Here is a 24,912-nt window from a genome sequence, read left to right as displayed (position 1 = left end):
ATTGCTAACCAAAAAGCACGAGGAGAGACAAAAGAGACAAAGAGAAGGGCCGGGGGATAGCACAGTGGCAGAACGTTTGCCTTGTACACAGCTGACCCAGGACCAACGGTGGTGGTTCGAATCCCGGCATCCCCTATGGTCCCCCGAGCCTGCCAGGAGCGATTTCTGAGCACAGGGCCTGGAGCAGGGGTCCTCCAACTTTTTTAACAGGGGTCCAGTTCACTGTCCGTCAGACCATTGGCGGGTTTGATTATAGTTAAAAACAAAACTTATGAACGAATTCTTCTGCCACACTGCATAGATCTTATTTTGCAATGAAGAAACAAAACAGACACAAATACAATATGTAGCCCGCGGGCCATAGTTTGAGGACCACTGGGCCCTGGAGTAACCCCTGAGGCCGCCGGAGGTAGGCCTCCCCCAAACAAAACACAAAGAGAAGAGGACGGAGTTGTGGGGTTTCGTAACTCTGCGCTCCCAGACGTTTCGGCTGCTCTGCGGGGCTCTGCCTAAAGGGTCGCCAGCTTCCTAACACCTGCTGGCCCTGGCGTCCCTCCCTTCCTAGTGGGAGAGACTCAGAATCCTGCAGGACAGGGTGGAGAGGAGATGAACATCCGGCCTCGGCCCCGCCTCTCCGCGCTCACTTCCGCATTCAGCGCCCTTCTCCCTGCCGGACCTGACTCCGCCTTCTTCTGCTCTAACAAGCCCCAGTTTCTGCAGGGCGTCGCCCCGCCCACTTCCGCACCACGTCCCCTTTCTCCCGCCAGACCGTCTTCCGCCGGGCCCCTCCCACTGTCGCACGCAGGCCTTTTTCCGGTCGGGCCCTCGCCCCGCCCACTTCCGCATCACGCCCCCTTTCTCCCGCTAGCCCCGCCCATTTCCGCGCCAGACCGTCTTCCACCGGGCCCCGCCCACTCTCGCACGCAGTCCTTGTTCCGGTCAGGCCCTCGCCCCACCCACTTCCGCATCACGTCCCCTTTCTCCCGCTAGCCCCGCCCATTCCCACTCCAGACCGTCTTCCGCCGGGCCCCGCCCACTCTTTCACGCAGGCCTTCTTCCGGTCGGGCGCTCGCCCCGCCCACTTTTGCCCGCGCCTGTCCTTCCGCTCGGGCGCTGAGTGGCTGTCCGGGGGGCGGCTCCGCGGGGCGGGCCGAGTGTGCAGCTCTGCTCAGCCCAGCCATGGCCGCTCTCCGCGCCCTGCTGCTCCGCGTCCGCGCTCCGCTGCGCCCCGTGGCCGCCGGCCCGCCGCCGCGCCCCTTCGCCTCGGGTGAGAGCCGCTGAGGCCGGCCCGGGGCCCCCGTCCTCCGAGCTGGCGTTGCGTCCCAGCGTGGGCTCCGGGGACTGCAGCCCGTCTGCCAGGCCGCCTGCCCTGCGCCCGGCTCCCCTCGTCCGCCCCGGCTCCCCTCGTCCCCTGCGCCCTCGGCGCTCCGCCCTTCTGCCCCGACGGCTCCCCGGCAGAAAGGGCACCGTGGCCTGTCACCCCGGTCACCCTCCAGAAGGCCACCCGTGCTCTTTCACGGGTCTCCGCTGCGCCTTCCCTTCCCCGCGGGCCCAAGAGGGGTTCCCGTCCAGGGCAGGATCTGGAAAGCCTGCGCAAAGGAAAACCAACGTCCTTGCACTCCTCGTTTTAGGCGCTGGCTTTGAGTACATCATCACGGAGAAGAAAGGCAAGGAGGGCAACGTGGGTCTGGTGCAGATGAACCGTCCCAAAGCGCTCAACGCCCTCTGCAACGGGCTGATCAACGAGATCAACCGCGCCATGGAGGCCTTCCAGCAAGACCCGGCTGTGGGTGCCATCGTGCTCACGGGAGGGGAGAAAGCCTTCGCCGGTGCGCTGGGAAGGATGGGTGGCTGGCACTCTGGGTGGCTGTGGGAGGTCTCGAGTCCTATTGCCTACCAGCTATTTCCCATGCCCCTCCCCGCTGCTCCGAGCACTCTTGGCTTATCCTTTATCAAGCCCGTGTCAGGTCACCCTGGTAACCCTTCAGGAACACTGCTGAAAAGCTGAAAAAATGGGTCCTGTTGTTTCTGTTTCCTATATGGACTCAGTATGCCCAGATCTTGTGGTCAGGTTTACTCTGCAGCTCTCTGCCCATACGGACTCTCAGAACTCCTGATGGTGCACACAAGGCACTTGGCATCTGTGAGTTTGGGGTGCAACAGTCATGGGGTCTCGACTGCCAACCCTCATTTCCGTCCCCAGCTGGAGCTGACATCAAGGAAATGCAGAACCAGACGTTCCAGAACTGCTATTCCACCGGGTTCCTGAGCCATTGGGACCGGGTGACCCACATCAAGAAGCCTGTCATCGCAGCTGTCAATGGCTTTGCTGTGAGTCCACTGTACCCCACTCACTCACAGAGCTGCAGAGTTTCTGGCCAGCAAGGCTTTTATGCTAAATGAGAGAGTGTCTCAGTCTCTGCTTGGAAGCACATGGTCCCCATTGGCCGCAAGACCCCTGTCAAGTCAAACCGTATCCAGCCCCACTGGGCAACCTGACTCCCCAGGAAGGCTCTGTCTGCACATGTGATGGTTTTCCCTGGTTTCTCCATGTCCTGTATATACCCATACACAAACCTTTCTCCTTGCCCTGGGACTCTGCATCCAGATGGGAAAGCTCTAGGCCAGGGGTTTGCGGCCCTCCGTACAACATTTTGTGGCCTGCGGCTGGCCTTCAAATATCGCAGTATTCGTGATTATTCGCTTACCGAATAATTGCAATTTTTTTCTTACTAATGGGATTTTTTTTTTTTTTTTTTTTTTTTTTGGTTTTTGGGCCACACCCTGTGACGCTCAGGGGTTACTCCTGGCTATGCGCTCAGAAGTTGCTCCTGGCTTCTTAGGGGACCATATGGGACACCGGGGGATCGAACCGCGGTCCGTCCTAGGCTAGCGCAGGCAAGGCAGGCACCTTACCTCCAGCGCCACCGCCCGGCCCCTAATGGGATTTTTTTATTGCATTTATTCAGTAAACGAAATCCCTTATGTGGCCCTGCCTCACCCCAACTTTGCCTCCTGCGGCCCCCAGGTAAATTGAGTTTGAGACCCATGCTCTAGGCTCAGCTGCACCCTACTGACTGGTCACAGTCCACAGAGCTGCCGGGGAGCAGTTCAGTGTCTGGTTATTTAATAGAGCGCCCTCGGGGTATGGTGGCCCAGATCTGAGTGCTGTGTAGTGGTATGTGGCCCTGCCCAGGTCCCGTTCTTGTACTTCTGAACCCTGTGGCAGGCAAAGACTGCATGACTGTGATGAGAGTGTTCTCCTGCCCATATTAGCCAAGAGGGGAACTTGAACGGAAATTAGGTGGAACTCTGCCTTAGTCCTCTGTGCCCTGCGTTGTATCTCACTTTAGTAGCAATCCCTCCTAGTTTCTAGAGTGGCTCTCTAGGGCTTCCCCTTTGACTCCTCCTGTTCTTCTGCAGCTTGGAGGGGGCTGTGAACTTGCCATGATGTGCGACATCATTTATGCTGGAGAGAAAGCCCAGTTTGGACAGCCAGAAATCTTGTTAGGGACCATTCCAGGTAAAGAGTCAACTCGTGCTCTCTCTGGCCTGAACTCTGCAGGTTACTTGAAAGTCTGTCCACTCCTTGGGGAACTGTGTACATTTCTTGCTGTGGACAAAGCACATGACCCTCCTGACCAGGCTACAGCCCCTGTCTGTAGTCATTGTTACCTTACAGCCCACATGGGTACAGCAGTGCAGAGAGTGGCCCTGTGGCCCAGAGTGGGGCCTGCTTGTTGCTTCTGGGCGGTCCTAATAGGGCAGGTGCTCTGTGGAGCACCAAGTCTCCATGACTCACACATCAGGGCTGGACAGCTCCCATCCTTTCTGCATCCATTTGAACAGAAATCCTGCTCCTGGAAAGACAGTGGGCAGGAGGTAAGAGTAGCTATCTAATAAGGAACAGCCCAGCCTTGGCCTAGAGCCCTGATGTCTCTTACACTGTAGGGATGGGGGAGCGAGGTCCAGAGTGGGCAAGAGCAACTTTGGGTCAGGAGAGGGAGTTTGGGACCTTCTGGGGGTGATCCAAACCCATCAGATTGTGGTGTGCCCTTTGGATGGGGGCCAAGGTCAATTGTGGCTGACTGACTATCCTTTCTGGAGGGCCAGGGTTGGGGAGGCTGAGTGAGGACCTCTAGCTGGCCACTGGGTTCTTAATCCACCAGCTCCTGGATTTTGCAGGCATGTGTGACTAGCAGCTTCTGCCCTGCAGGTGCAGGGGGCACACAGAGATTGACCCGAGCAGTGGGGAAGTCGCTGGCCATGGAGATGATCCTCACTGGTGACCGGATATCAGCTCAGGATGCCAAGCAAGCAGGTACAGGCAGCCACATGGCACTGAGCAGATGAGGTGCACCACCCAGAGCTGGGGGTGCTGAGCAGAAGGAATACACCACCTTACCTGGGGGTGCTGAGACTGGGACTAGCAGCCTCTGCTCCCTGTGAGAAGAACATCTATGACAAATATGCTGGTGGGAGACATGAGGCCATCAGACCCCAGAGGTCCCTCCCAAGCCTTTAGTGACTAACATGGCCCTAGCCTCTATATGGCAAGGGTCACAGACTCAAGACACAGTGGTTCTTCCCTCTCGTGGGCTCAGGACATGGTGTTCCTCCCTCAAGGCTTAGGACATAGTCCTCTCCCTCAGGGTTCAGGACTCTTCTCCCTCACAGATTCAGTCTTGTGTTCCAGGTCTTGTAAGCAAGATTTTTCCTGTTGAGACACTGGTTGAAGAAGCCATCAAGTGTGCAGAAAAAATCGCCAACAACTCAAAAATTGTAACTGCAATGGCCAAAGAGTCCGTGAATGCAGGTAGGGCTGGGAGCCCAGGGCTTTGACCCTTGCCATACCTGGCACTGCTGCTCTAACAGGACTGGGAAGCTGGTTGATCTGGTTTTTACCCTGGACAGCCAGTTCCTCAAAAGGGACCTGGGCAAAGCCACCTCAGGAGACTTGGGGAATTTTAATGAAGTTTTGGACCACACCTAGGCCAGGGTTGACCTACTTGAGTGTTAGCGCAGCTTCTTCTCAGTCTCTGGGGGAGACACCTGTCGGGAACCACATCCTCAGAGTCAGGTTCCACCCTCTGCTGGAGAGGCTCTGTCCTGTCCTCCTAGACACGTGCTTCAGTTCCTGAAGGACTGAGAGTGTATTCCAGTTGAGCGGCACAGGCCTGCAGGGACCACCTTGGACCCAGGAACCTTTCTGAAGGGTTTCACATGCTATCCATGCCATCTGCACTTGGACAGGATTTGCCCTTTCACTTCATGAAGCTCACTGTGTGCCAGAAGCTCCTAGTTGGGCAGTGTCCAGGACATGGTGCCATGAGGGCCATGGTGTAGGTTTCAAGGGAATAAAGTTCCAGTGGTTCCATGGGACCTCTGTGCCCCACACGACTTTCAGACTATAACCTATCATCTTTTTCAGCTTTTGAGATGACACTAACAGAAGGAAACAAGTTGGAGAAGAAACTCTTCTACTTAACTTTTGCCACTGTGAGTAAAAAGCATGAATTGGGTCTCATATCCCTGTGAGCTGGACTGTCCTTGGGGCTTGATTCTTAGCTCCTGAGTCCACAACAGGCAGGGTAGGCCAGTGTGCAGGATTGATTCCAGTTGGGTGCTGAGTTGCTAAAGTGCAGTTGACTTGGCTCCATTCCTTAAAACCTTATAAGTACATAGAATGCAACATATAAGTGTGTGTGTGTGTGTGTGTGTGTGTGTGTGTGTGTGTGTGTGTGTATATATATATATAGAATACTTGTTTATTTTTTTCTCAGTGAAGTAAAGAGATTCTAAGGGTTATTCAGGAAATGTGCCAGAGGAGAGAGATGGAGATTTGGCAGAGTAAAAAAAAATACACACACACACACACACACACACACACACACACACACACACACACACACACACACACACACACACACGTGCAGGCAAGCCCAGAATGGAGCACGTGTTCACTCACTTGTGTTTGCTGGGAATCTGACCCAGAGCTTCCTCACATATGCAAGGAAAAGGCGCTACACTAAGGACAGCCTCCGCACTTGAAGGTCTGGTCGCTTTTTGTGGGTGGTTGGGTCGTACCCAGCGGTGCTCAGGAAGGACCCTGTTTGAGGGCCTGTGTGCCGGACTGTGGCTTGGCTCCCTTCCCAAAGAAGGTAGAGGGTTTTGTTTGGAGTGGGGGCCATTCAGCTGTGCTCAAAGGCCCAGGGGCCACTCACAGCCACTCCTCAGCCCAGCAGTGCTGCCTAGCAGTCATGTGCCCAGGACCTCATGTTCCCTGGAATTGAACTTGGAATTCTGAGTGTCCAGGGCATGTCCCTGGCCTTTGAGTTGCCCTTTAGAAGCACAGGGCTGTGGTGTGTGCACGTTTGCACACACGGGAAGGAGCCCGTGCGATTGGGGTGATCTCCGAAACTACTGTGGAGCCAGGTCCAATGTGGTGAATAACCAGACCTGATTGCTGAATGGCAACGGCTGGTGCATAGCGGGGACAATCAGATAAAAATCTTCACCCCTGTGCCGGAATGATAGCACTACAGGGAAGGTGTTTGCCTGGCTCCTCAATGCACTCGGCCGACTCAGTTTCGCTCCCCAGCTTCTCATATGGTCCCAAGTCTGCCAGGAGTGATTTCTGAGTGCAGAGCCAAGAGGAATCCCTGGCATCACCAGGTGGCCCCAAAATAAAATCTTCATCCCTGGCCAAGCACCACGCAAGGGAATCTGGGGCCTACTCAGGTTGCAGTGGCCCTGACACAGGCCCTCCCTCTTCATCTCCTGGCCAGCTGTGAATGTGGAGGGCTTTGGGAAGCAGGAATGGATGGCAAGCAGGATGGGACCTAGGCAGAACTGTGTGTGACCCCCTGCTTCTTTCCCTTCCCACAGGAGGACCGGAAAGAAGGCATGACAGCATTTGTGGAGAAGAGGAAGGCCACCTTCAGAGACCAATAGTGACTAGCCACCTCAACTTACGGAAGAAACTTGTTTGCTGCTTTCAGAGCAAAATCTGTCCCTTTGAATGATGGTCTTGGGCCAAGCCGTGTCTCTAGCTGCGGCAGCTTTCACAGTCCCTGTGCAGCCCAGAACATGTTCTGTTCTGCTCACAATGAAGGGTTCTGCCCATGTACTGCCTGTGTTCCGGGTTTTCACTGAAGGACGGAACCAGGTGGAGCATCATGCTCCTGTGGGAACTGATGGTCAACTGGAGAGCTCTATGTACACTGTTGACTAAAATGGCATACGATCACATGGTGCCTTTTCCCAGCCATTGCCAGAGAAGTCATCTTCTCCACTCCTGGGCTGCTAGGGTTTCTGCTGCTGCTGCATATACATGCAGAATTGTGGGTCAGCATCTTTCAAAAATGTTTTTCCTGGACATCCTGACCATTGCTGGCCACTGCTTTGGTGGAAATGCAGTCTTCTCCCTTAGTACAGGGAGAGTCCAACCCTCCCAGAACTGTTCCCTACTCACACAAATGGCCCATTAAATAGCTCAGCCTCTAACATGGCTCCTGCACCTGCTCTTCCAATTTTCTTATCTGCAGATTTACTCATTGTTTTAGCCACAAGTTACAAATAGAGTCTGCCTGAGTTCACTTCTTTCTGTGGTGTGTCGGGGCACACAGCTAGCAGTGCTTACTGAATCCTGTGGGGTGCCAGGCATCAGATTTGAGTTAACTGTGCAGAGCAAGTTTCCTTCCTGTTGTCCTTTTTTTGTTTGTTTGTTGTTGTTGTTTTGGGCCACACCCGTCGGTGCTCAGGGCTTGCTCCTGGCAGGCACGAGGGACCATATGGGACACCGGGATTCGAACCAACCACCTTAGGTCCTGGATCGGCTGTTTGCAAGGCAAAACCGCTGTGCTATCTCTCCGTCTCTCCGGGCCTGTCCTTATCTTCTTGTCTTTGTTTCTCTGCCCCAGAAATAGCCCCAGATGAACCCAGGGAATATCCTTGCCATCTTGATGGGCTCCGCCCACTGGGTCTTTGGACAGCAGAACTGGGCAGGGAAAGAGTGCAAAAGAGCAAGGCCTCTCCAGGCATCATGCTCGCCCCAGCCCCTAGCTGGTTGACCCTAGCAACACTCCCCTTGGCCACAGCCCCTTTGCTCTGGTGCAAAGTGTACTCGCTCCACCCTGTAGCTTCTCAGCAGCACTGGCTTCCCCTTCATGCTTCACACTCAAATGCTGCAGCTTTGGCCAAGGGTGCATGCAGGACCAGACTGCTGCAGACTGAAGTTCTTCCACACAGCTGACTGCTTATCAGGACAGGTATTGCCAGACCAGGATCTGCTGTGGCTTTGCCCTCTCCAATGGCTTTTCCCCAGGTCCAGCAGGCCCCATCAGTTTTCTGCAGGAGTGGGCCCAGGAAAAGGTGAAGCAGAGTGAGTGTTCAGCAACAGCCGTGCGTGGTGGGGCACAGGTGCTGCTTGCACCAGCTGTGGTCTCTCTGTCAGGCCCAGAACACCATGGAGCTGTCCCACCCTCTGACCCTGCCACTGTGTCCTGGCAAGAGGACTCCCAGACTAAGCTGAAGCCCTCTGATGGGTCACTTGCCTCTGGTGGTAAATGGGACCCAGGATAGCTTCTCTGTACCATGAGTTCAGGGCGAAACACCTTGAAGGCCTCACCTTAGTGCCAGCAGGTTGTGTTGAAGGAGAGGGAGGGCCCCTCAGACATGGCAGGCAGTGGGTGTGCCTGTGGAGTGGGGTTTGGTGCTGTCTGATGGAGGGCTGGTCCTTCCTATTTGGGGTGCAGGAGCCATGAATGTGCCCCTTCCCTTGGCCCAAGATCTGGGGAAGGTGCTAAGGCCTATGAGGAGGCCAGGTGGGCTCTAGGTGCTGCTGTTCTGCCCTTTCCACCCAGCAACCAGGACGACTTCAGTCCTTCACAAGGCATGGGCTCCTACTTTGGGGTTTCCCGACAACCCCACATTGAGGGATTATGTTTTGGGGTGAAGGCTTCTGTTCCTATGCATTGGGAACCCAAGGGCACAATTGGGCCCCTAGCCAAAAACCAGGGGGAACCTCAGGAGCACAGGCCAGCAGGACATGAACATTAGTGGACAGGAGCATACTTGCATGCACGGACTGTGCTCCCAACTTCCACACCTCAGTTCATGCCAGGGCCCCACATTCCTGCAACTCAGCCCCTGTCAAATTCCCCACCTTCCTGCACCTCAGCCCTGTGGCGGCAACCTTAGGCTTCCAGCAGCCTGTGGAGAATGGGCCACCAGGAGGTGAGTGAGAGGATTGAGGCCAGCCTGGCCCTGGTCCTCAGGCCCAGCACCTACCTGCTGGACACCTTGGGATGCCCAGACCTGCACATCTGTTGTGGCTCCTGCCATCCTCGGTCACCCCTGCATCTGCAGACACTTTTGGGGCAACAGAGGACCCTGAGCTGCATAGAGTTGAGGGCCAGCCCTGGGGCTCCTGCTTTGTGGGTCCCCCTAAAAACACAGGTTCTTTCTCTGCAGCTTTATTGTGCTAGTGAAAGTTCATGGCCCCTGGGAGTCCCCACTCTGGTGGTGGATGTGGTCTAGGTCTTCCTCTGGCCCGGACAGCACCAGGCGCCTCAGCGATGCCTGCGACCTTGGCTCCACTTCTACCCAGCCATCCTCGGACACAGCATGGTGCAGGGGGTCCTGGTCAGGCTCAGGACCCTCTACTGGGCTCCGAAGCGCAGCCAAGAGGTCCTCAGAGTCTGCTGTGGCTGGCAGACCTGGGAACAGGCAGGGAGTCACACTTCCCTCCAGGGCACAGGGCTCCCTTAGACCCAACAGGTCCCTGACCCTCTTTCCATAACAAGGACCTTCACTTTGTCCCCACCCATAGGGAACCCTCACCTTGCTGCTGGGTCTCGGCCAGGAACTTCATTGCTGGGAGCAGCCCCAAGTGCATTAGGCCCCAGAGTGGATGGTCCTTCCCCAGAGGTTCCGGGGCATGCTTGTCCCAGGCCCTGTGAGCACAGTAGGTCAGTCCCCAGCCCAGGATGGAGCCTCCACAGAGCCCTGGAGCAGGGCTCACAGATGGTTCTCCCACCTACAGACCAGGACCCCCCCCCCCACCAGGAGAGAACATCTGGCCATGCAGGTGGCTTGGTGCTCTGCCTGGGGAACAGTCCCTGTGTGGTCTGGGGCACTTCCCAGAGCTTCTGTCCCCCAACACTCCTGCTCCAGAGAGACACTCACTCATCTGTGTCCTGTGCGGGGATTTCGAAGTCTTTGGTCGTGAGTGCCTGAGAAAGAAGTGTGGACTGGTGTGAGGCGCAGGGGTGAAACCACCCCCACCTGGGCCATCTGACATCACAGACTCATCCATGCACTGGCCAGTCACCACAAGAGCCTGGGGCCGACAGTCCGGTAGGGGCCATCAGGAGCTGCACATACCTGAAGTGCTGAGGCCTCACCAGCTTCCCACAGCTGCAGGACCAGCAGAGACAGAAGCAGGAACCTGTGGACAGAAGAGCATGAAGTGGATAAGGCAGCTGTCATTGACTTCCAGACAGTCCCTGGGGGGAGGCACAGGCCCCAAGAACCTTCCTTTCTACCCTAGCTCAAAGCTAGTCTCTCAGAGGCACACACATCCCTACTCCAGGCCCCCTTGCCCACAAGTACTGGACCTTCCCAGCAGATCCCACTGACACAGACACTTAAACCTTTAGGGACTCAGCCCGCAGAGGAGATATTGATGAGCTGAGGCTGCAAGGATGTCACCTGAATGTCACCGGGGCCCTTCTGGTCAGGCCCATGTAGTACTATGTCCCAGAGCTGGGCACAGTTGAGGAATGTGGACTGTGACAAGGAAGGGCCCCCTGGGGATCCAGGTGGTTGACAGGGGATAAGAAGGCCAGGCCCAGAATCAGCCGAGGAGCAAAGGTCAGAAGGACAGAAAGTAAGTGACTAGTCAGGGGTCAGGAGGCATCATCAATTTACAGTCAGGAGAGCAAAGGCCAGCCAACACAGAGGAAGCTACATGCATATATACATACAAGGATACATACAAGTGTGGCATGCAGGCATATGCACATATGACAGGGGTCTCAAACTCACAGCCTGCAGGCCTTTTGCGGCCCTCCTTACAACATTTTGTGGCCCTGCCATAGAGGAATCTTGTTTTGTTTTGTTTTAGTTGTTTGGGTCACACCCCCCAATGTTCAAGGCTTACTTCTGACTTTGCACTCAAGGATCACCCTGACTTTGCCTCCTGCGGCCCCCAGGTTGTCAGAGACAGCCAGAGACCAACCCCTGATATGGAATTCAGCAGAAAAAAACCAGTCTGTGTGGCAAGAGTACATAACCTAAGGCATTGACTAGCCCCACAGCCCTAAGAAATATTTTTCTTAGGAAAAATTAGGAAAAATAGGAAACAGTTTCCTATCAGGCATACATTCCAGGAAGCTTGAGACATCTTGGAAGCTTTACTATCTTAAGGTAAAAATTGGTTCCTGTGTAAAGATAACATGTAAAGTTTAATTACAGGATGCACCCTGTAGAGACTGCCTGTAATGCTGGCTATTCCATTCTGCTTCCTCTCCACCCCCTGTTTTAGTCATGCTTAAAAGAGCCTGTACCCTTCAATAAAGCGAGACCTTGATAAGACACTTTACTTGGTCTCTGTCTCTCCCCCCCCCACACATTATTTTTACAGGCTGGAACCCCTCTATACACCCACGAAATAACGGAGTCCTGCAGGACGGGACACCAGGTAAATTGAGTTTGAGACCCCTGAATATGAGAATACATTGCCATGCGCATGCAGGGTATGTGGACATGTGAGCTGTATGTGCAGGACACAAACACGTGCCGTATGTGACTTCTGAAGGTTCTGCAGCTAAGTGTGCGAGAGCACAGAGGATAGGAGCACTGCAGCTTAAAGATGTGTGAGCACCAGGGACAGGAAGTGCAGCCTGGAAGCACCACACGCACAACCATGTCTCAGTTGAGAGTGCTTCTCTGTGAGGCAGTGAACCGTTGTGTGTATGAATGTATGTGTGTCTGAGCCCCACAGCTGGTGTGTATGTGTGTGTGTGTGTGTGTGTGTGTGTGTGTGTGTGTGTGTGCCTGCACGGTGTGAGCCTGTGGTCCCCACCAAAGGGAAGTCCTGCCTAAGTGACCCACTTCCTCACTACTGTCCTCAGGCCAAGGTGCTGGCTTCTCTAATGCCTGCAGGATCCTGAGCAGGGCTGGGCTCTGCAGTCCAGACCTTGGGAGATTTGTCCTGCTGTGTGGGGGCCAGGGGGCACAGTGGTGAGCAAGGCCCACTGTACCTGCGGGAGGGTGGGGGCCCAGGGTCAGGCACCTCCCTGATACCCCAAGTGTACCCAGCCCCACCCCAGTCACTTACAGGCACAAAGGTCTCTTTGGGGCAAAGACTGGATGCCACTGGGCCCTGCCCAACCCTGTGTCCACCTGCCCCCCGGCAATAGAGTTACAACCTTTTGTCAGGGCTTGGAACTGACACCCTACAGCCCGCTGGGGGCTTTCACTCACACATGCACATAAAACACACACACACACACACACACACACACACACACAAACCTAGAGGCCCTTTCTCTTCCCCCATCACACATAATCCTTGGGGCTCAGACACACACACACACACCTTGAGGCCACTGCTCTCCCCAGCCCCACCCTACCCCTGGACTCCCTTCCTTTGGGGATATCCAGGCCTGCTCCTGCATGGAATGGGCCCCTCCTGACAGACCCCACACCCAGAGCTCTGGAACACAGGAGGAGCAGGAGCCAAGCCAGCAGCCAGACTCTGCTCCTAAGGCACAGGCCTCCCAAAATCAGCCCAAGTCACTCTTGGGCAGCACAGAGGGGAGTGGGCTGAGGGGCTCCCGAGTTACCTCATGTCCGTGCCTTCCCAGTGCCCAGCAGAAATGGCTCACACTCAGACTCTGCTCCTCCTGCCCAGGCCTCTGGGTTTATAGCCCTGAGGGGTGTGTCTGGACAGAGGTCAGGCCAACCCCTGCTATCATGCTGGGGCTCTAGGCCCAGCCACCCCACAGCTGGGACCCTTTGGGTGGCAGACTCAGAGCTAGAGATACCCAAGGGGTCTCCAGATCAGCCAGCTCTGGGCTCTGGTGAGAGAGGGGGGTCAGAGGCTTCCTGGACCTGCTCCTATCACCCAGGTCAGGGCACAGAGGCTGGGTGAGCAGGGCCAGAAAGGGAGACAACCTTGGGGCCACAGAGATAGCAAGGAGATAGGGCATTTGCCTTGCATGCAGAAGGACGGTGGTTCGAATCCTGGCATCCCATATGGTCCCGAGCCTGCTAGGAGCGATTTCTGAGCGTAGAGCCAGGAGTAACCCGAGAGCTGCCGGGTGTGACCGCACCAAAATAAAGGGAGACACACTGGTCGTGACAGAGTGGAAAAGGGCCCTGCCAGCGGCCCCATGTTTAGTCATTTCAAACCACACTTGATCTCTCAACAGAGAGCACCTATCATGTGCCAGGAATGGAACAGGCGACTGCGGTGTGGGCCGAGTGTTGGGGGATGTGGGACAGGTGTGTGCAGCGTGGGCAGAGCGTGAGGAGATGGGACAGGTGTGGGTGGCACGGGCAGAGTATGGAGTGGTGATGTTGGGAGAGGTTGTTCCGTCGACATGGTTCCTTGTGAGGGTTTGTGCAACATTAGTACGTGTGCGAGGTGTCTGGTGTGTGTGCATGTGTGAGGGACATGGTACATGTGTGTAAGGAGTGACGCATGTATGGTGTGTGGTACATGTGTGAGAAGATAGGGTACATGTGTGAGTATATGATACATGTGTGAGTCGTGTGACACACGTGTGAGGCATGTGTGGGTGGGTGCATTGGGAGGTTTGTGGTGCGTGGGGGGGATGTGTGGTGCATTTTGAGGTTGTGGCGCATATGTAAGGTGAGTGGTGAGTGTGTGGGTGTGTGTGGTGCGTGTGCAAGGTTTGTGGGATGTATGTGGGATGTGTGTGCGTGTGTGTGCGCGACTTGTGTGGCCTGAGGTGGGGTCACGTGGGGGCCGGGCTGTGAGGTGGCGTTCTGGCCCCCCTCCTCCTGCATTTCCCTGGCAACCGCAGCCTCGGTCTGGGGCTCAACCCTCCTCCCTCCTGCCTTGGCTGCGGCGAAGCGTCTGGAACCGCATCTTCCTCCGCATCCCGCTCGGCTCCGCATCCTGCTAACAGCTGCCCAGAGCCGCCTGTGAGCCTTTCCCGCATTTCAGCTTGCGGCGTAGGGTGAGGAGGGGACGAGTGCGCGCGGGTGTGTGCGGGCTTGCACGGCTATGTGCCGGGGTGTGCGCGGGTGTGCCAGACGCGTGCACTGGCTGCCTGGGAGCGGATACGACACCGCTGCAGCCGCAGCAGTGGCCGGCAAGACCCGGGGGGCCCCAGTCCCTCGAAGGCAGTGGGGGTCCCGGCCGGGGCGGCCGTGCTCCGGAGGACGCAGCAGCCCGGCGTGTGCGGGGAGCCGAGGGCGACCGCACGGAAGGCCCCAGGACCGCGCTCAGCAGGGGCAGCTGCGCGGGCTGGGGAGGGGTCCCGGGAGGGTGCCCCTGGAAGAGGAAGGAGGACGGGGGGCGCCGGGAGCCTCCGAGTGGCACCGAGCCACCTGCCACAGGTCCGGGTGCGGGGCCACAGGTGGCGCCGTGCCCTTGAGCGCGCGCAGGGCCCCTGGCCGGCCTTGGGGCGGGGGCGCGCGGGGCGCACCGGCGCGCAAGCCCGACCGAGCAGAGAAGGGGTGCCTCCTGAAGCTGCAGAGGGGGCACCGCGTCCCGTGCAGACCCCAGCCCCACTCTGGCCTCCGCCCACGAGCCTCAGCCAGGAGCCCGCACCGCTCCGTGTGCTGCTCGGACACGCGCGCAGAGACGAGCCCCGCACCCAGCCCTCGGATCCCCGACTCCAAAACACCTCTGCGGGCAGGGCCCCTCCCCACCGGGCCCGCCCGCGCCAGGGCCCCCGCCTCTCCGTTGCCATGGAGCCGCGGTGACGTCAAGTGGACATTGCGCATTGCCCTGGGGCGGGAGACCCTCCGCGCCGCAGCCCAGTGGCCCTGCCCCTGCAACCCTCTCGCGCATCCTTGTGGGGAGAGGGGTTCACTGGACCCGGACTCCGGGGGTGGCGGGATAACTCCCCTCTCTTCTGGGAATCGCTTCGTTTTTGCAGGCTCCCATGCCACTGCGTTCCTGCCCCCCAACATGGCCTGACCCCCCCCCCCAGCACAGCCTACCCCCCCCACAAGGCACCCATTTCCCAAGCCACCACACATGCGGTGGCTCCGAGCTGTGGGACCTTCACAGGGAGGTTTGTGGTGCCGAGATCACGTGGATCAGGAGCTGGTCACTGGTGCCCAGCGGTGCTGGGGTGTGGGCTGCATGCCTGGGAGAGCAGCCAAGGGCAGAGACCAAGGACAGCTCCTTTCTGGGGCTCCTCTAGGAGTGAGGGGCAGTGGGGGTAGCTGGAATTGTGGGGTAGTGATACCTCCTCTCCAGGCTCTAAACCAGTCAAAGCTCAACAGGACATGGGACCTCTAGCGAGGTCCCCTTCAGTGCCAGTGAGATGAGCTGGTCTTCCCAAGGTGGCCAGAGTGCCCAAGGCCTACTGCAGCATCAGAGGGCACATCCAGGCAGACACATCTGGGCAGAGGAAACATTCAGGTAGAGGGCACATCTGGACTGAGGGAACTGGGCAGACACATCTGGACCGAGGGAGTATCTGGGCTAGGCATCAGCATCCAGGCAGAGGCAACACTCAGGAGCAAGGCAGTGGGGGGGGGGGGCGCAGTGGGCTCAGTGCTGGTAATGCCCATAAAATAGGTGTGTCTGTGGACACCCACCCATGTCTGTCCCCACACAGGACACCATGGTGAAGTTGGGCTGCAGCTTCTCGGGCAAGCCAGGCAAAGGGCCCGGGGACCTGGATGGGACTGCCTTGGACAGCGTCCCCCTCATCAGTCCTCTGGATGTCAGCCAGCTGCAGCCATCATTCTCTGAGCAGGTAAGTACCCAGAGCAGCCTGTGAGGGAGCACTGGTGTAGAGTGAACAGGGGGTCCCGGGGCAGGCAGCAGAGAAGCTGGGCCATGCCCACCAGGGAGCTGGGCCCATCACCCTCTGGCCCTTCCGAAGTAGACCCCTTTGCCTGAGAAGAAGACCCCTTTTTCCTGGCTGCTGTGTACAGGGCTGCTGAGGTGGTCTCTCCACCTGACCGACTGCCAGGGAGGAGCAAGGCATAGCCTCTACCCTGACTGTAAACAGCTCCAAGTGACCATGGGCACCGGTGACCTTGAGTACATAGTAGTGCCAGCTGGTTCCAGCTCAGTGACAGGTGCTCTTTTCCCAAAGGTGGTCATCAAGACACAGACGGAATTCCCACTCTCCTTTTCTGACCCAGCCAAGAGCTTCCCTGACCTGGAGGCCCAGAAGCTGAGTGGTGGTGATGCAGAGGAGGGACGCAGGGTAACGTAGGCCACCTGTTCCCACATTTGGGAAGGCAGACTGTGGACCTGAGTACAGGATGGGCCGCTGGCCTGGGTGGGTAGCCTTGAGCTTGATCTACATGTCCCTGGGTCCTGGTCCTTCCTCAGTGCCTGCAGATCTCATCCTCTGCTTCTTGGTAATCCTGTGCCCATCCCTGTGTGAGCAGATGGTGCCTTCCACTCTGTGCTGTGGGTACTGTTCCACATCTGACCCCCCACCCCTGGCCCAGGGGACCGCTGGCTCTCCCCCACCCCTATCCTGTGTCTCACAGCTGCCCACAGCGCGCATGATCGCTTTCACCATGGCCCTGCTGGGCTGCGTGCTCATCATGTACAAGGCCATCTGGTATGACCAGTTCACCTGCCCGGATGGCTTCCTGCTCAGGGTAAGACTGCCTCAGGGTGAGGGGTGGGGTGGAACCTGGGGAGCTCCCAAGTCAGACCAGGGATTTTAGAGGTGACTGGAAACAGGAGGCCATACACTGTCCTCTGCCCTGCTGATCCTGAGAACTCTGGGTCTCCCTTTGGCTTGGGTGACATATCTCACCCTACAGAGGGCTTCCTCAGTAGCCCCTAAATGCAGTCGGGACATGCTCAGAGACCACTTCCCCTCTGCCCTCCCTGCCAGCAGCACAAGATCTGCAGCCCAGTCACACTGGAGATGTACTACACGGAGCTGGACCCTGAGCGGCACCGAAGCATCCTGGCTGCCATTGGCGCCCTCCCAGTGAGCCGCAAGCATGGGGCTGCAGATGGACCGGCGGCCTGGGGGGGCAGCTATCGCGCTGGCAAGGAGGGGCCCAAGGCTCCTACACCTGTGCCTGTGGCCACCGCGACCCCAGGGAGAGCCTCCATCGAGACTGAGAGTGCCACAGGTGTGGCTGTGCAGAAGGTGGAGGGGAGCACGGCACTTCCGACCCCCCAGTGATGCCCGTGAAACTGTGCCCACCGGGAAGGGGGTCCTAGCAGCTGACCCCTTGCCTCTGCTGCCCCTCCCTCCGCACCTGTCCCAGAGTGAAGGGGGCGGGCTCAGCCTGCAGTTCCTTGGACTGCAGCCACTGAGCTCATCCCCAACTCCTCACAACCCCCTCCACTGACACCCTGACGTGCCCCCAATTCTGCCACTTGCCTCTGAGTAAAGCTCCACATCCACCTGCCTGCCCTGCGTCCTGTGCCAATGGTGCACCCTCACGCCACTGACCACCTGCCATACCCCACTTGTGCCCACTCCCTCGACCAGTGCCACTTTTCACACCAGTACCCCACCTGGAGAGCTGTGAGTGGGGACCAGGATTGGGAGACAAAGGGGATTTGGCCCTGTGAGTCCTGAGGTCCTGCTACCCATCCAAAGGGGTGCCTAGTGGGATGCAAGCCCTCTCACACACACCTCAGCCACAGCCCCACATTCCATACCCTAGTTCATCACACAGCCACACCTATACATACGGACACACGCTCACCGACCCTACACACACCCACTGACCACCCACACGGACTGATCCCCATACTGACTTCCACATACCCACTGACCACACAGACTGACCCCCTCATTGCTTGCACATAGACTGAACACACATACACACACACACACACACACACACACACTCACTGATACACCACTGACCCTGCACACGGACTAACCCTAAAGCACCACCTCTCTGGGCAAGAACACTTCCCAGCATCTAGCAGCCACAGCCTGAGGGCTGGGGAGGGGCATTGTCCACTCACATCTGGGGCTCCTGATGGTCTTTCTGTCCTCACTGCAGTGTAGACCTGAGGTTTCTGTCCTCGCTGCACTGGGGCTCCCAAGGTTGTATCCAGACAGATGGTTGACTCAGGGTCACATGGGGGTTCAGGTCACTGCCCACCACAGTGGACTTTCCACCCCCCCCCCAATTGTTACAGTGACTTCTGGGACCCTGAGTATATGTAAGAATCTCCACCAACCACCCCTGCCTGCAGGGTCAGAGCATATGGGACATCAGCATTGACTGCACCAGCCACTCTTTTACCAACCACTTCTCCAGAAGGGTCTTCCTCTTCGAATACGCTTTACATATGGCCTCACCCCTTGTGTCTGATTGCTTAGGCCCAGCACTAACAGAGGTGTGCATGCAGGATAACCAACCAGTGCACTTAGACAATCGGATCGCTTCTTAGACACACCGCCATCACTATATAAAGCTCTTGGCTTCTTTCCCACCTGACCAGTAGGGCAGCTACTCCACTTGCTTCCCCCACAGCTGCAGTCAGGGGTTGGACTGGGGTATACACAGTATCCTTCCTTGAGCCAAACAGGACCTGTCTTGCCTGTTCCCTCGCTATTCCCGACTTGGGCTTGTTCTTGCATGGCCCAGGTGGTTGCACTGGGAAATTGCCCATGCACTTGTGCATCCGTCCACAGAGCAGGTTTGCGGCAGAATCACAGGAAGTCTGGGCAAGGTGCTTCCCAGCCATGGCGCTGCTACAGCCATGACATCACCTAGAAGGAAGTGTCCGGAGTGGAGAGTGTTGGGTCCCGTTTACTCCTTTGTTGGTTGGTTGTGTATCCGCAAAGAGCTCCCAGAATGAGAAATTGATTCCCATCCCCTTGTCCCTTTTTGGGGGGAGATCTTGGTAATATTAATCCACACGAACAGGAGGATTAAGGGGTAAAAGGTTGGGGGAAGAGAGGCCTTCGTCAGCCTGCTGCTAGCTCCAAAACCCACCTGGGGCCAGCCAGCAAACTCTGGCAAAAGACCCTGACCACCTCGCTCCCAAACTCTTTATTCGGCTATCCACAGCGCCCCCACCTGGAAGGTCAAGGTGGGACAACAGGCAAAGAATAATCTTATGGAAATATTTTCATATACAACAGAGAGCTCTGGTTGGGGTGGTTAGCAGGGACCAGCAGAGCCCTGACCTAGCAGCAATGGGGCATTGCTAGGACAGAAGCCTGGGAATCCCCAAAGCACACCTCCGTAGACCCAAAGACTATCCCTCTGCCCCTCACCCTGGGTCTGGGGCATGCAAGGACAGTGAAGCCACTGTTAGGAGGGCCAGACAGTGCATTGCTGTACCGGAGCATCAGGATGGACTTAGATCCAATGGTCCCTCTAAAACCACAGGCACCCAAGAATCACCGTGAACAGCCTGTGGGTACCATGGGGAGAGATGCTAAACTTTTTGCAGGGAGGTTCCTTTAGGGGATCCCTAGGAGGAAACCAGCAGGAGGTCCTGTCCACCCCAGATCTGTTCACTGACACAGGAGTCCTTGCTGGCTGGGCCCAGCTCCATGTGCAGAGCTAGGTCCTGAAAGGGCTACAGAGCAGCCCAGTGCAGTGACTGGCAGGTGGAGTGTGGCTTATCTGGCCTCAGGATATGGGGTGTCATGGATGGTAGGACTCCGGCAGATGCCTGTGGCCTTGGAGGCCACAGTAAACCCTCAGTCCCTTTGCATGTCTTGTCCTGTCGTCATTCTGGGCTCAGGAGGATGGTGACCCTGGCCAGGCTGAGTTTCTGCATTCAGGGTCCAAGGCCAGACTGGCATGTGCTGCCCAGCAACTCCTGGTCAGGGCTGGGTCGTGTGGAGGTGTCAGTAGGCTGAGTCCTGCACACCCCTTACAGCAGGGACAACACACAGGAAATCCCACAGTGCAGGGACAACACACAGAAAATCCCACAGTGCTGGGACAACACACAGGAATTGTCTGTGTGGTGTGTGTGCTCTCAGACCTTGTTTGTGGGGTGCATCTGCTCCGTAGGCCCCATCAGTGGGCTATAGCACTCCCTGACTGGTGTTTTGAGCCCTGAAGCTGTGGCAGGGCTACATGGGGTCTTCTGATCTAGCAGCCTCCTTTCTCCTGGATCCTCCTTGGTCTCTGGGGAGCAGCTAGGAACCAGGGCTGTTTGTTGGCCACAAACACCTGCCTGACACAGACACTCTATCTCTCCAGTTATTGAGCAGACATCAGGCACTGCATTCCCAGAGTGTCATGGCACAAGATGGGGATGGTCCTCTGAAGGAAGTGAGTCTCCCTTGGCCAGTCCTACCTCTGCAGAAAACACTTCCAGGCAGAGACCCAAAGGAAAGCAAACACCTTTTATTGGAAGAAAGTCAGGAGTGAGGTGCGTGCCAGGAGACTGGTGTCTCCAGAGGGAGGAGAGCTAAGGGCATACATAGGCATTGAGATCTAGGCGACATGAGGATGGAGAGCAGCAGGTTGGCGTTCCAAAATGTTTCCCCTACTTTCTCTGCCGGGACATCCTGTGACTAATGTTTGGGCAGGGAATGAGCTTGGACTCAGGCAGTCCTGGGATTCTTCCCTCAGCCTTTATTCCTGCTTTACTCTGAGGAACCTTTCTGGCCTTGCAGGGGAGTACTTTGTCTTGTCCACTACAGTCCCCACCAGTGACTGTAGCAGCCTGTTGGGGATCCACATCTACCTATGGACCTTTCAGTGGGGTGGGTCCAAATTTCTGGGGCAGGGAGCCCTAAAATACAACTGTGGCTGGAGATCTGTGAAGCTGGTCCTAGCGCAGCCTGGTGTCACCTGTCCTATTTCATACCCAGAACTTGCAGCTGTGGTGAGCAGCAGGTGAGGGTTAGTGGCAAGCCTGTATTCTCATGTATATGTTGCTCACAGCTAAGCCCCTTCCCCACCTGTGTGGGCGTCAGATGAGCTGTGTGGACAGACAGGACTTGTAAGATGGCCACGGGCCTTTCTCAGCATTACTCCTCAGAGTAGAGTGGCCCTGCCCAGGACTCCAGGCTCTAAGATGCCCTGAACATTTTGCCATCACATGGCTGAAAACAGACATAGCTCCCAGCTCCCATACGAACTCATGTCCTCACTTGAGACCCTCCTGGCTGGCTCCGCATGACTGGGGTTCCCAAAGGCTTGGGGCGCTTTGCTGCTTCTCGCCTTTACCTCCCTGGTGAAGACACAAAGATGCCCACCCAGGACACTTAAGAGAGCTTGGCTGCTGACCCCAGGCTGTCACCAGACCTCGGTGTTTCTGTCTCAACCATCAGTGTTTAGTCCTTTTCTTGGTGCTTTTAAATCCTCGCAATGCTCCTTGGCCAAAACAGATGGTGGAAGGAATTCTGGAACAGGAGAAAGTTTGAGACCAACCTGGTGATTTATTTACATTTGGAGCCTTGCCCCACTCACTGCTGGGACTGTCTGGGGAATGAGCGGGCCCTCCTGCCCAAGCAGCAGGCACTCAACCCCCTAGCCACCCACTGCCCCAAGCTCTAGCACCAATCTCCAGTAGCCGCAGCCCTGGCTTGTTTCTGCCTTCAGACACTCCCCCTCGCCCTCTAAACATTCTTTAGGCTCCCTCCAGCCTGCACTGTCCCACCAGATTCCCACGGCAGCTCCCACCCACCCGAAGCACTGAGTACCAGGATACCAGCCCACATGCAGCACACACCACATACACACAGCAGAGACAGAGCAGACACAGCAGTGGCAGGCTCCTCAGCTCCCGGCTGTCAGAGGAAGCCCTGCTGCCTTTTCCCCCAGAACCAGGTGAAATGCAGGGTCAATGCCCACTGCTGAGGGAAAAGGAATGCAGCTCCCTCCATGGAGTTCAACATTCTCCCTAGCACAGAGCTTTAGTCGCCCATCACACAGCCAAGCAGATCTCTTTGGAGACCCTGGTCGTGTCTAGCAGTGGATGATAACGGTAAGCAAAGACACACCACTGGGCAAGGCTTCAAGCCAGCACTGAATCTCATGTGAAGAATAAGCTGGACACTGACCTGTGTCTGGGCCTTGGCCGCTCCCCTGTGGGCTCTGCAGGGGACACTGTATGTGCAGAGCAGACTTCCATGGTGTCCCCTTCTGGTTGCTCCCTGTCAACCCCCATGGCTTCTGCCGGCAGGCACAGGGCGTTGGAGCTGTGAGGAAGGAGACCTGAGCAGCTATAGACGACACTCCCCCAGCTCCAGGAGTCCCCCAGGAAATGAGTACAAAGGAAGCAGCTTTCATCTCCCATCCCAATACTTGGGGCCACTGAGTACTCCCAGAATAAGTTCCCACTTCATTAGCTTGGTGCCAATAGTTGGTCACTCTCATCTCATCCGTCACCCTTGCAGACCCCATGTGGGCCACATGCCTGTACGCGTCACACAGCCTGGTATCACATAGTGTCTTGCTATCCCAGGGGTCAGTGATGGGGCAAGTGTTATGAGAATCTGCTCATTGGTGCCAGAGCAGTAGCGTAGTGGTAGGGCGCTTGCCTTGCTGACCCCGGACAGACCTCGGTTCAATCCCCCAGCGTCCCATATGGTCCCCCAAGCCAGGAGTAACCCCTGAGCGTCACCGGGTGTGGCCCTCCCCAAACAAAAAAAAAAATCGGCTCATTGCAGAGCACCAGGCCAGCACAAGGTGGGATTGTCTCTGCCCAGTGACAGCAGAGAGAAAATTGTTTTACTGAGGCCTTTGAAGAATCTACTCATCACAATGAGCTCTCAGAGACTCAGCACAGATGCAGCCAGCCTGCACTGCTGCAGACCCCCATACACTCTCCTAAGGATACCCCATAGTATGTGCACCCCAAAAGAGTTGTTTCTGTCAGGTTTGTGAACCTACCAGGCCCCCACACACAGGAAGAGCTCTGTGCCCAGGATGAATCAAACACACAGGCCCCTAGGCAGTGATACCTGAGATGGGGCTGCCCCAGGAGAGGAGCCACAAGAGCGCTCTGGTCGGTGACTCCCATGTGTTAGGAGCCAGGCATGATGATGTGGGGGGTAGGGTCTCCTAGGCCCCTGCAGAGAATATTCAGGAGGCTCTGCCCGCACCTCGCACATCCTTGGCTTCTCGGGGGTCTATCAAAGCGGAAATCTGCAGGGTAGAGGTGACTTGTCACCAGGTGATCCTTCCTGTCTCGGCTGCTCCTGAACTTCTCCGCACAGCCTTCCACCAAGCACTGATACTGAAAGAGAAACAGGGTCACCTCAGCGTGGGAATGACCACAGACCGGATGCCACACTGTCCCTCACTCCATGCCACCTACCATGGGCTGCCTCTCAGACAGGACCCGAAAAAGTGCATCATGCCACTCTAGGATGTGGACGTCCAGCAGGTGTCCCGAGGGGAAAACCCGCTTGCAGAAGGAGCAGACATTCCGGTGCAGGGCATGGTAGTGTTGCTCATATGCCTGCAGTGTAGTGAACAGTTGGCAGCAGCCCGCTACTTGGCAGGGAAACTCAGGCACGCTGGCGAGGAAACACAGTGGGGGCGAGAATGGAGGGGAGGACTATGATCACTGACACATGACCCTCCGCCTCGTGCCTACAAGCTCATCGGAACCTTGTGAGTTCTCTTTTGCTATTGCGAGTTCAGAAGGGGATTTTTGCACAGGACAGTTGGGTGGGCACTGGAGGGGCCTTGAGGCCAACACTGGGCTTAGGACAGGTCACCAGGAAGAAAGGCATTGCACTCACCTCGGACTCTCTGGCACTTCGGTAACCTGCGTGAGCAGGTCCTGAAGGTACAGGTGTCGCTGCACGTCTCCATCCTAAAGGAAACGTTGCCGTAAGCATGGAGGGAGGACAGACCACAACATTAGTCAGGCCCCATTCATAGGCCCCTGTTGTGTATGTAAATATTTTAGGGGATTATTATGTTACTGACCCTACTCTGATGGTGATTGTGCCCTACCCTAGGGTGTGACCTGGCATTCTGCCCCCACCCTAGGGTGGTACCTGATTCTGCCTCCACCATTGGGTGGTATCTGATCCCACCATTGGGTGGTACCTGATTCTGGGGGATAAAAACAAGGGTCTGTGGAAGGCGAGAGGCTTGTGGCAGAAACTGAGGCTGAGGCTTTGGACTTCAGTCTTGTCCACCGAATAAAGCTAATATTTCCACAAGCCTGACTGTCTGAGAGCTGTTTACCCGCAGTTTCATCTCAGAACTGTCGGCTAGACAGGATGGCAGATGCGTGCTTCGAGCTGAAGGGGAAAGATCTCATCCTCCATCCCTCCATCAGTCAACCTCTTCAGGGGCTGACTTGCAACAGGCCCCGTCCATAGGCCTCGGGCCCTTCCTCCCCGTAGGCAGGTCCAGCTCACAGCAGCCCTCTCCAGCCCACCTACCTCGCCCTGTCCCATCCAGAACAGACCTGTCCGCCGCGATCGACCACGCCCACCCACCCGGGCCACGCCCCGTTTAGGGCCGGCCACGCCCCGTCCGGACAGGCCACGCCCATTTAGACTTGGCCACGCCCACCCAGGTTCGGCCACGCCCACAACCGCCCTCTCCAGCGCGGCTCCCGCACCTCGAAGAATTCGTGCTCCCGCGGGAAGCGCACTCGGCGGGCCGCGAAGCAGAATGGCGTGGCCCCGGCTGTGGGGTCCCGCTCCACGGGCAGCGGCTCTGCCGCCCCGGGTCCCTCAGCCAGCCGAATGAAGAGCGCGGGAGGGAGCTGCATGGCGCGCACCGGCCGCCTCAGCCTCCCGGCCACCGTCG

The 24,912-nt window shown here is 57.0% G+C and overlaps 3 protein-coding genes and 2 long non-coding RNA genes across 7 annotated transcripts; 2 read left to right on the top strand and 3 right to left on the bottom strand.

The window, feature by feature from the left end:
- Window positions 1-1,110: 1,110 nt before the first annotated feature.
- On the top strand, window positions 1,111-7,477 carry ECHS1 (enoyl-CoA hydratase, short chain 1). The gene is made up of 8 exons (XM_049790560.1): window positions 1,111-1,267; window positions 1,632-1,829; window positions 2,204-2,331; window positions 3,424-3,523; window positions 4,217-4,321; window positions 4,697-4,816; window positions 5,432-5,499; window positions 6,889-7,477. Exons 1-8 carry the CDS (start codon window positions 1,180-1,182, stop codon window positions 6,952-6,954), a joined length of 873 nt encoding a protein of 290 aa, XP_049646517.1. The 5' UTR covers window positions 1,111-1,179; the 3' UTR covers window positions 6,955-7,477.
- A 2,364-nt stretch (window positions 7,478-9,841) lies between these two features.
- LOC126033590 (uncharacterized) lies at window positions 9,842-10,455 on the bottom strand. The gene is made up of 3 exons (XR_007504468.1): window positions 10,387-10,455; window positions 10,189-10,235; window positions 9,842-9,956 (listed from the first exon to the last, which is right to left on the bottom strand). It is a non-coding gene; the product is annotated as an uncharacterized LOC126033590 (long non-coding RNA).
- Window positions 10,456-14,077: 3,622 nt separating this feature from the next.
- Window positions 14,078-17,595, top strand: CALY (calcyon neuron specific vesicular protein). 3 transcript variants are annotated; one of them, XM_049790563.1, is made up of 5 exons: window positions 14,078-14,213; window positions 15,831-15,971; window positions 16,317-16,430; window positions 16,723-16,836; window positions 17,082-17,595. In XM_049790563.1, exons 2-5 carry the CDS (start codon window positions 15,837-15,839, stop codon window positions 17,376-17,378), a joined length of 660 nt encoding a protein of 219 aa, XP_049646520.1. In that variant the 5' UTR covers window positions 14,078-14,213; window positions 15,831-15,836; the 3' UTR covers window positions 17,379-17,595. The 3 variants fall into 3 exon arrangements, with proteins under 3 accessions (XP_049646520.1, XP_049646518.1, XP_049646519.1); XM_049790561.1 differs by having other exon boundaries at window positions 17,079-17,595; XM_049790562.1 differs by lacking the exon at window positions 14,078-14,213 and adding an exon at window positions 15,252-15,631 and having other exon boundaries at window positions 17,079-17,595.
- A 2,916-nt stretch (window positions 17,596-20,511) lies between these two features.
- On the bottom strand, window positions 20,512-22,352 carry LOC126033589 (uncharacterized). The gene is made up of 2 exons (XR_007504467.1): window positions 22,197-22,352; window positions 20,512-21,536 (listed from the first exon to the last, which is right to left on the bottom strand). It is a non-coding gene; the product is annotated as an uncharacterized LOC126033589 (long non-coding RNA).
- A 487-nt stretch (window positions 22,353-22,839) lies between these two features.
- Window positions 22,840-24,897, bottom strand: ZNF511 (zinc finger protein 511). The gene is made up of 4 exons (XM_049790564.1): window positions 24,722-24,897; window positions 23,886-23,959; window positions 23,456-23,657; window positions 22,840-23,374 (listed from the first exon to the last, which is right to left on the bottom strand). Exons 1-4 carry the CDS (start codon window positions 24,872-24,874, stop codon window positions 23,162-23,164), a joined length of 642 nt encoding a protein of 213 aa, XP_049646521.1. The 5' UTR covers window positions 24,875-24,897; the 3' UTR covers window positions 22,840-23,161.
- Window positions 24,898-24,912: the final 15 nt, after the last annotated feature.

The sequence above is a fragment of the Suncus etruscus genome, chromosome 17 (genome assembly GCF_024139225.1).
Source record: "Suncus etruscus isolate mSunEtr1 chromosome 17, mSunEtr1.pri.cur, whole genome shotgun sequence".
Lineage (NCBI taxonomy): Eukaryota > Metazoa > Chordata > Mammalia > Eulipotyphla > Soricidae > Suncus > Suncus etruscus.
Note: the sequence above shows the minus strand (reverse complement) of the source record. Positions and strands in the feature narration are given on the sequence as shown.

Excerpts from the sequence above, each read along its gene's own strand:
- ECHS1 (XM_049790560.1), top strand. The coding sequence starts at position 1,180 with ATGGCCGCTCTCCGCGCCCTGCTGCTCCGCGTCCGCGCTCCGCTGCGC. Across the intron at positions 1,268-1,631 it reads GCCGCGCCCCTTCGCCTCGG|GCGCTGGCTTTGAGTACATC; the intron begins GTGAGAGCCGCT and ends TCCTCGTTTTAG. Across the intron at positions 1,830-2,203 it reads AGGGGAGAAAGCCTTCGCCG|CTGGAGCTGACATCAAGGAA; the intron begins GTGCGCTGGGAA and ends TTCCGTCCCCAG.
- ZNF511 (XM_049790564.1), bottom strand. The coding sequence starts at position 24,874 with ATGCAGCTCCCTCCCGCGCTCTTCATTCGGCTGGCTGAGGGACCCGGG. Across the intron at positions 23,960-24,721 it reads GGGAGCACGAATTCTTCGAG|GATGGAGACGTGCAGCGACA; the intron begins GTGCGGGAGCCG and ends CGTTTCCTTTAG. Across the intron at positions 23,375-23,455 it reads TGTCTGAGAGGCAGCCCATG|TATCAGTGCTTGGTGGAAGG; the intron begins GTAGGTGGCATG and ends TTTCTCTTTCAG.
- CALY (XM_049790561.1), top strand. The coding sequence starts at position 15,837 with ATGGTGAAGTTGGGCTGCAGCTTCTCGGGCAAGCCAGGCAAAGGGCCC. Across the intron at positions 15,972-16,316 it reads AGCCATCATTCTCTGAGCAG|GTGGTCATCAAGACACAGAC; the intron begins GTAAGTACCCAG and ends CTTTTCCCAAAG. Across the intron at positions 16,837-17,078 it reads CGGATGGCTTCCTGCTCAGG|CAGCACAAGATCTGCAGCCC; the intron begins GTAAGACTGCCT and ends CCTCCCTGCCAG.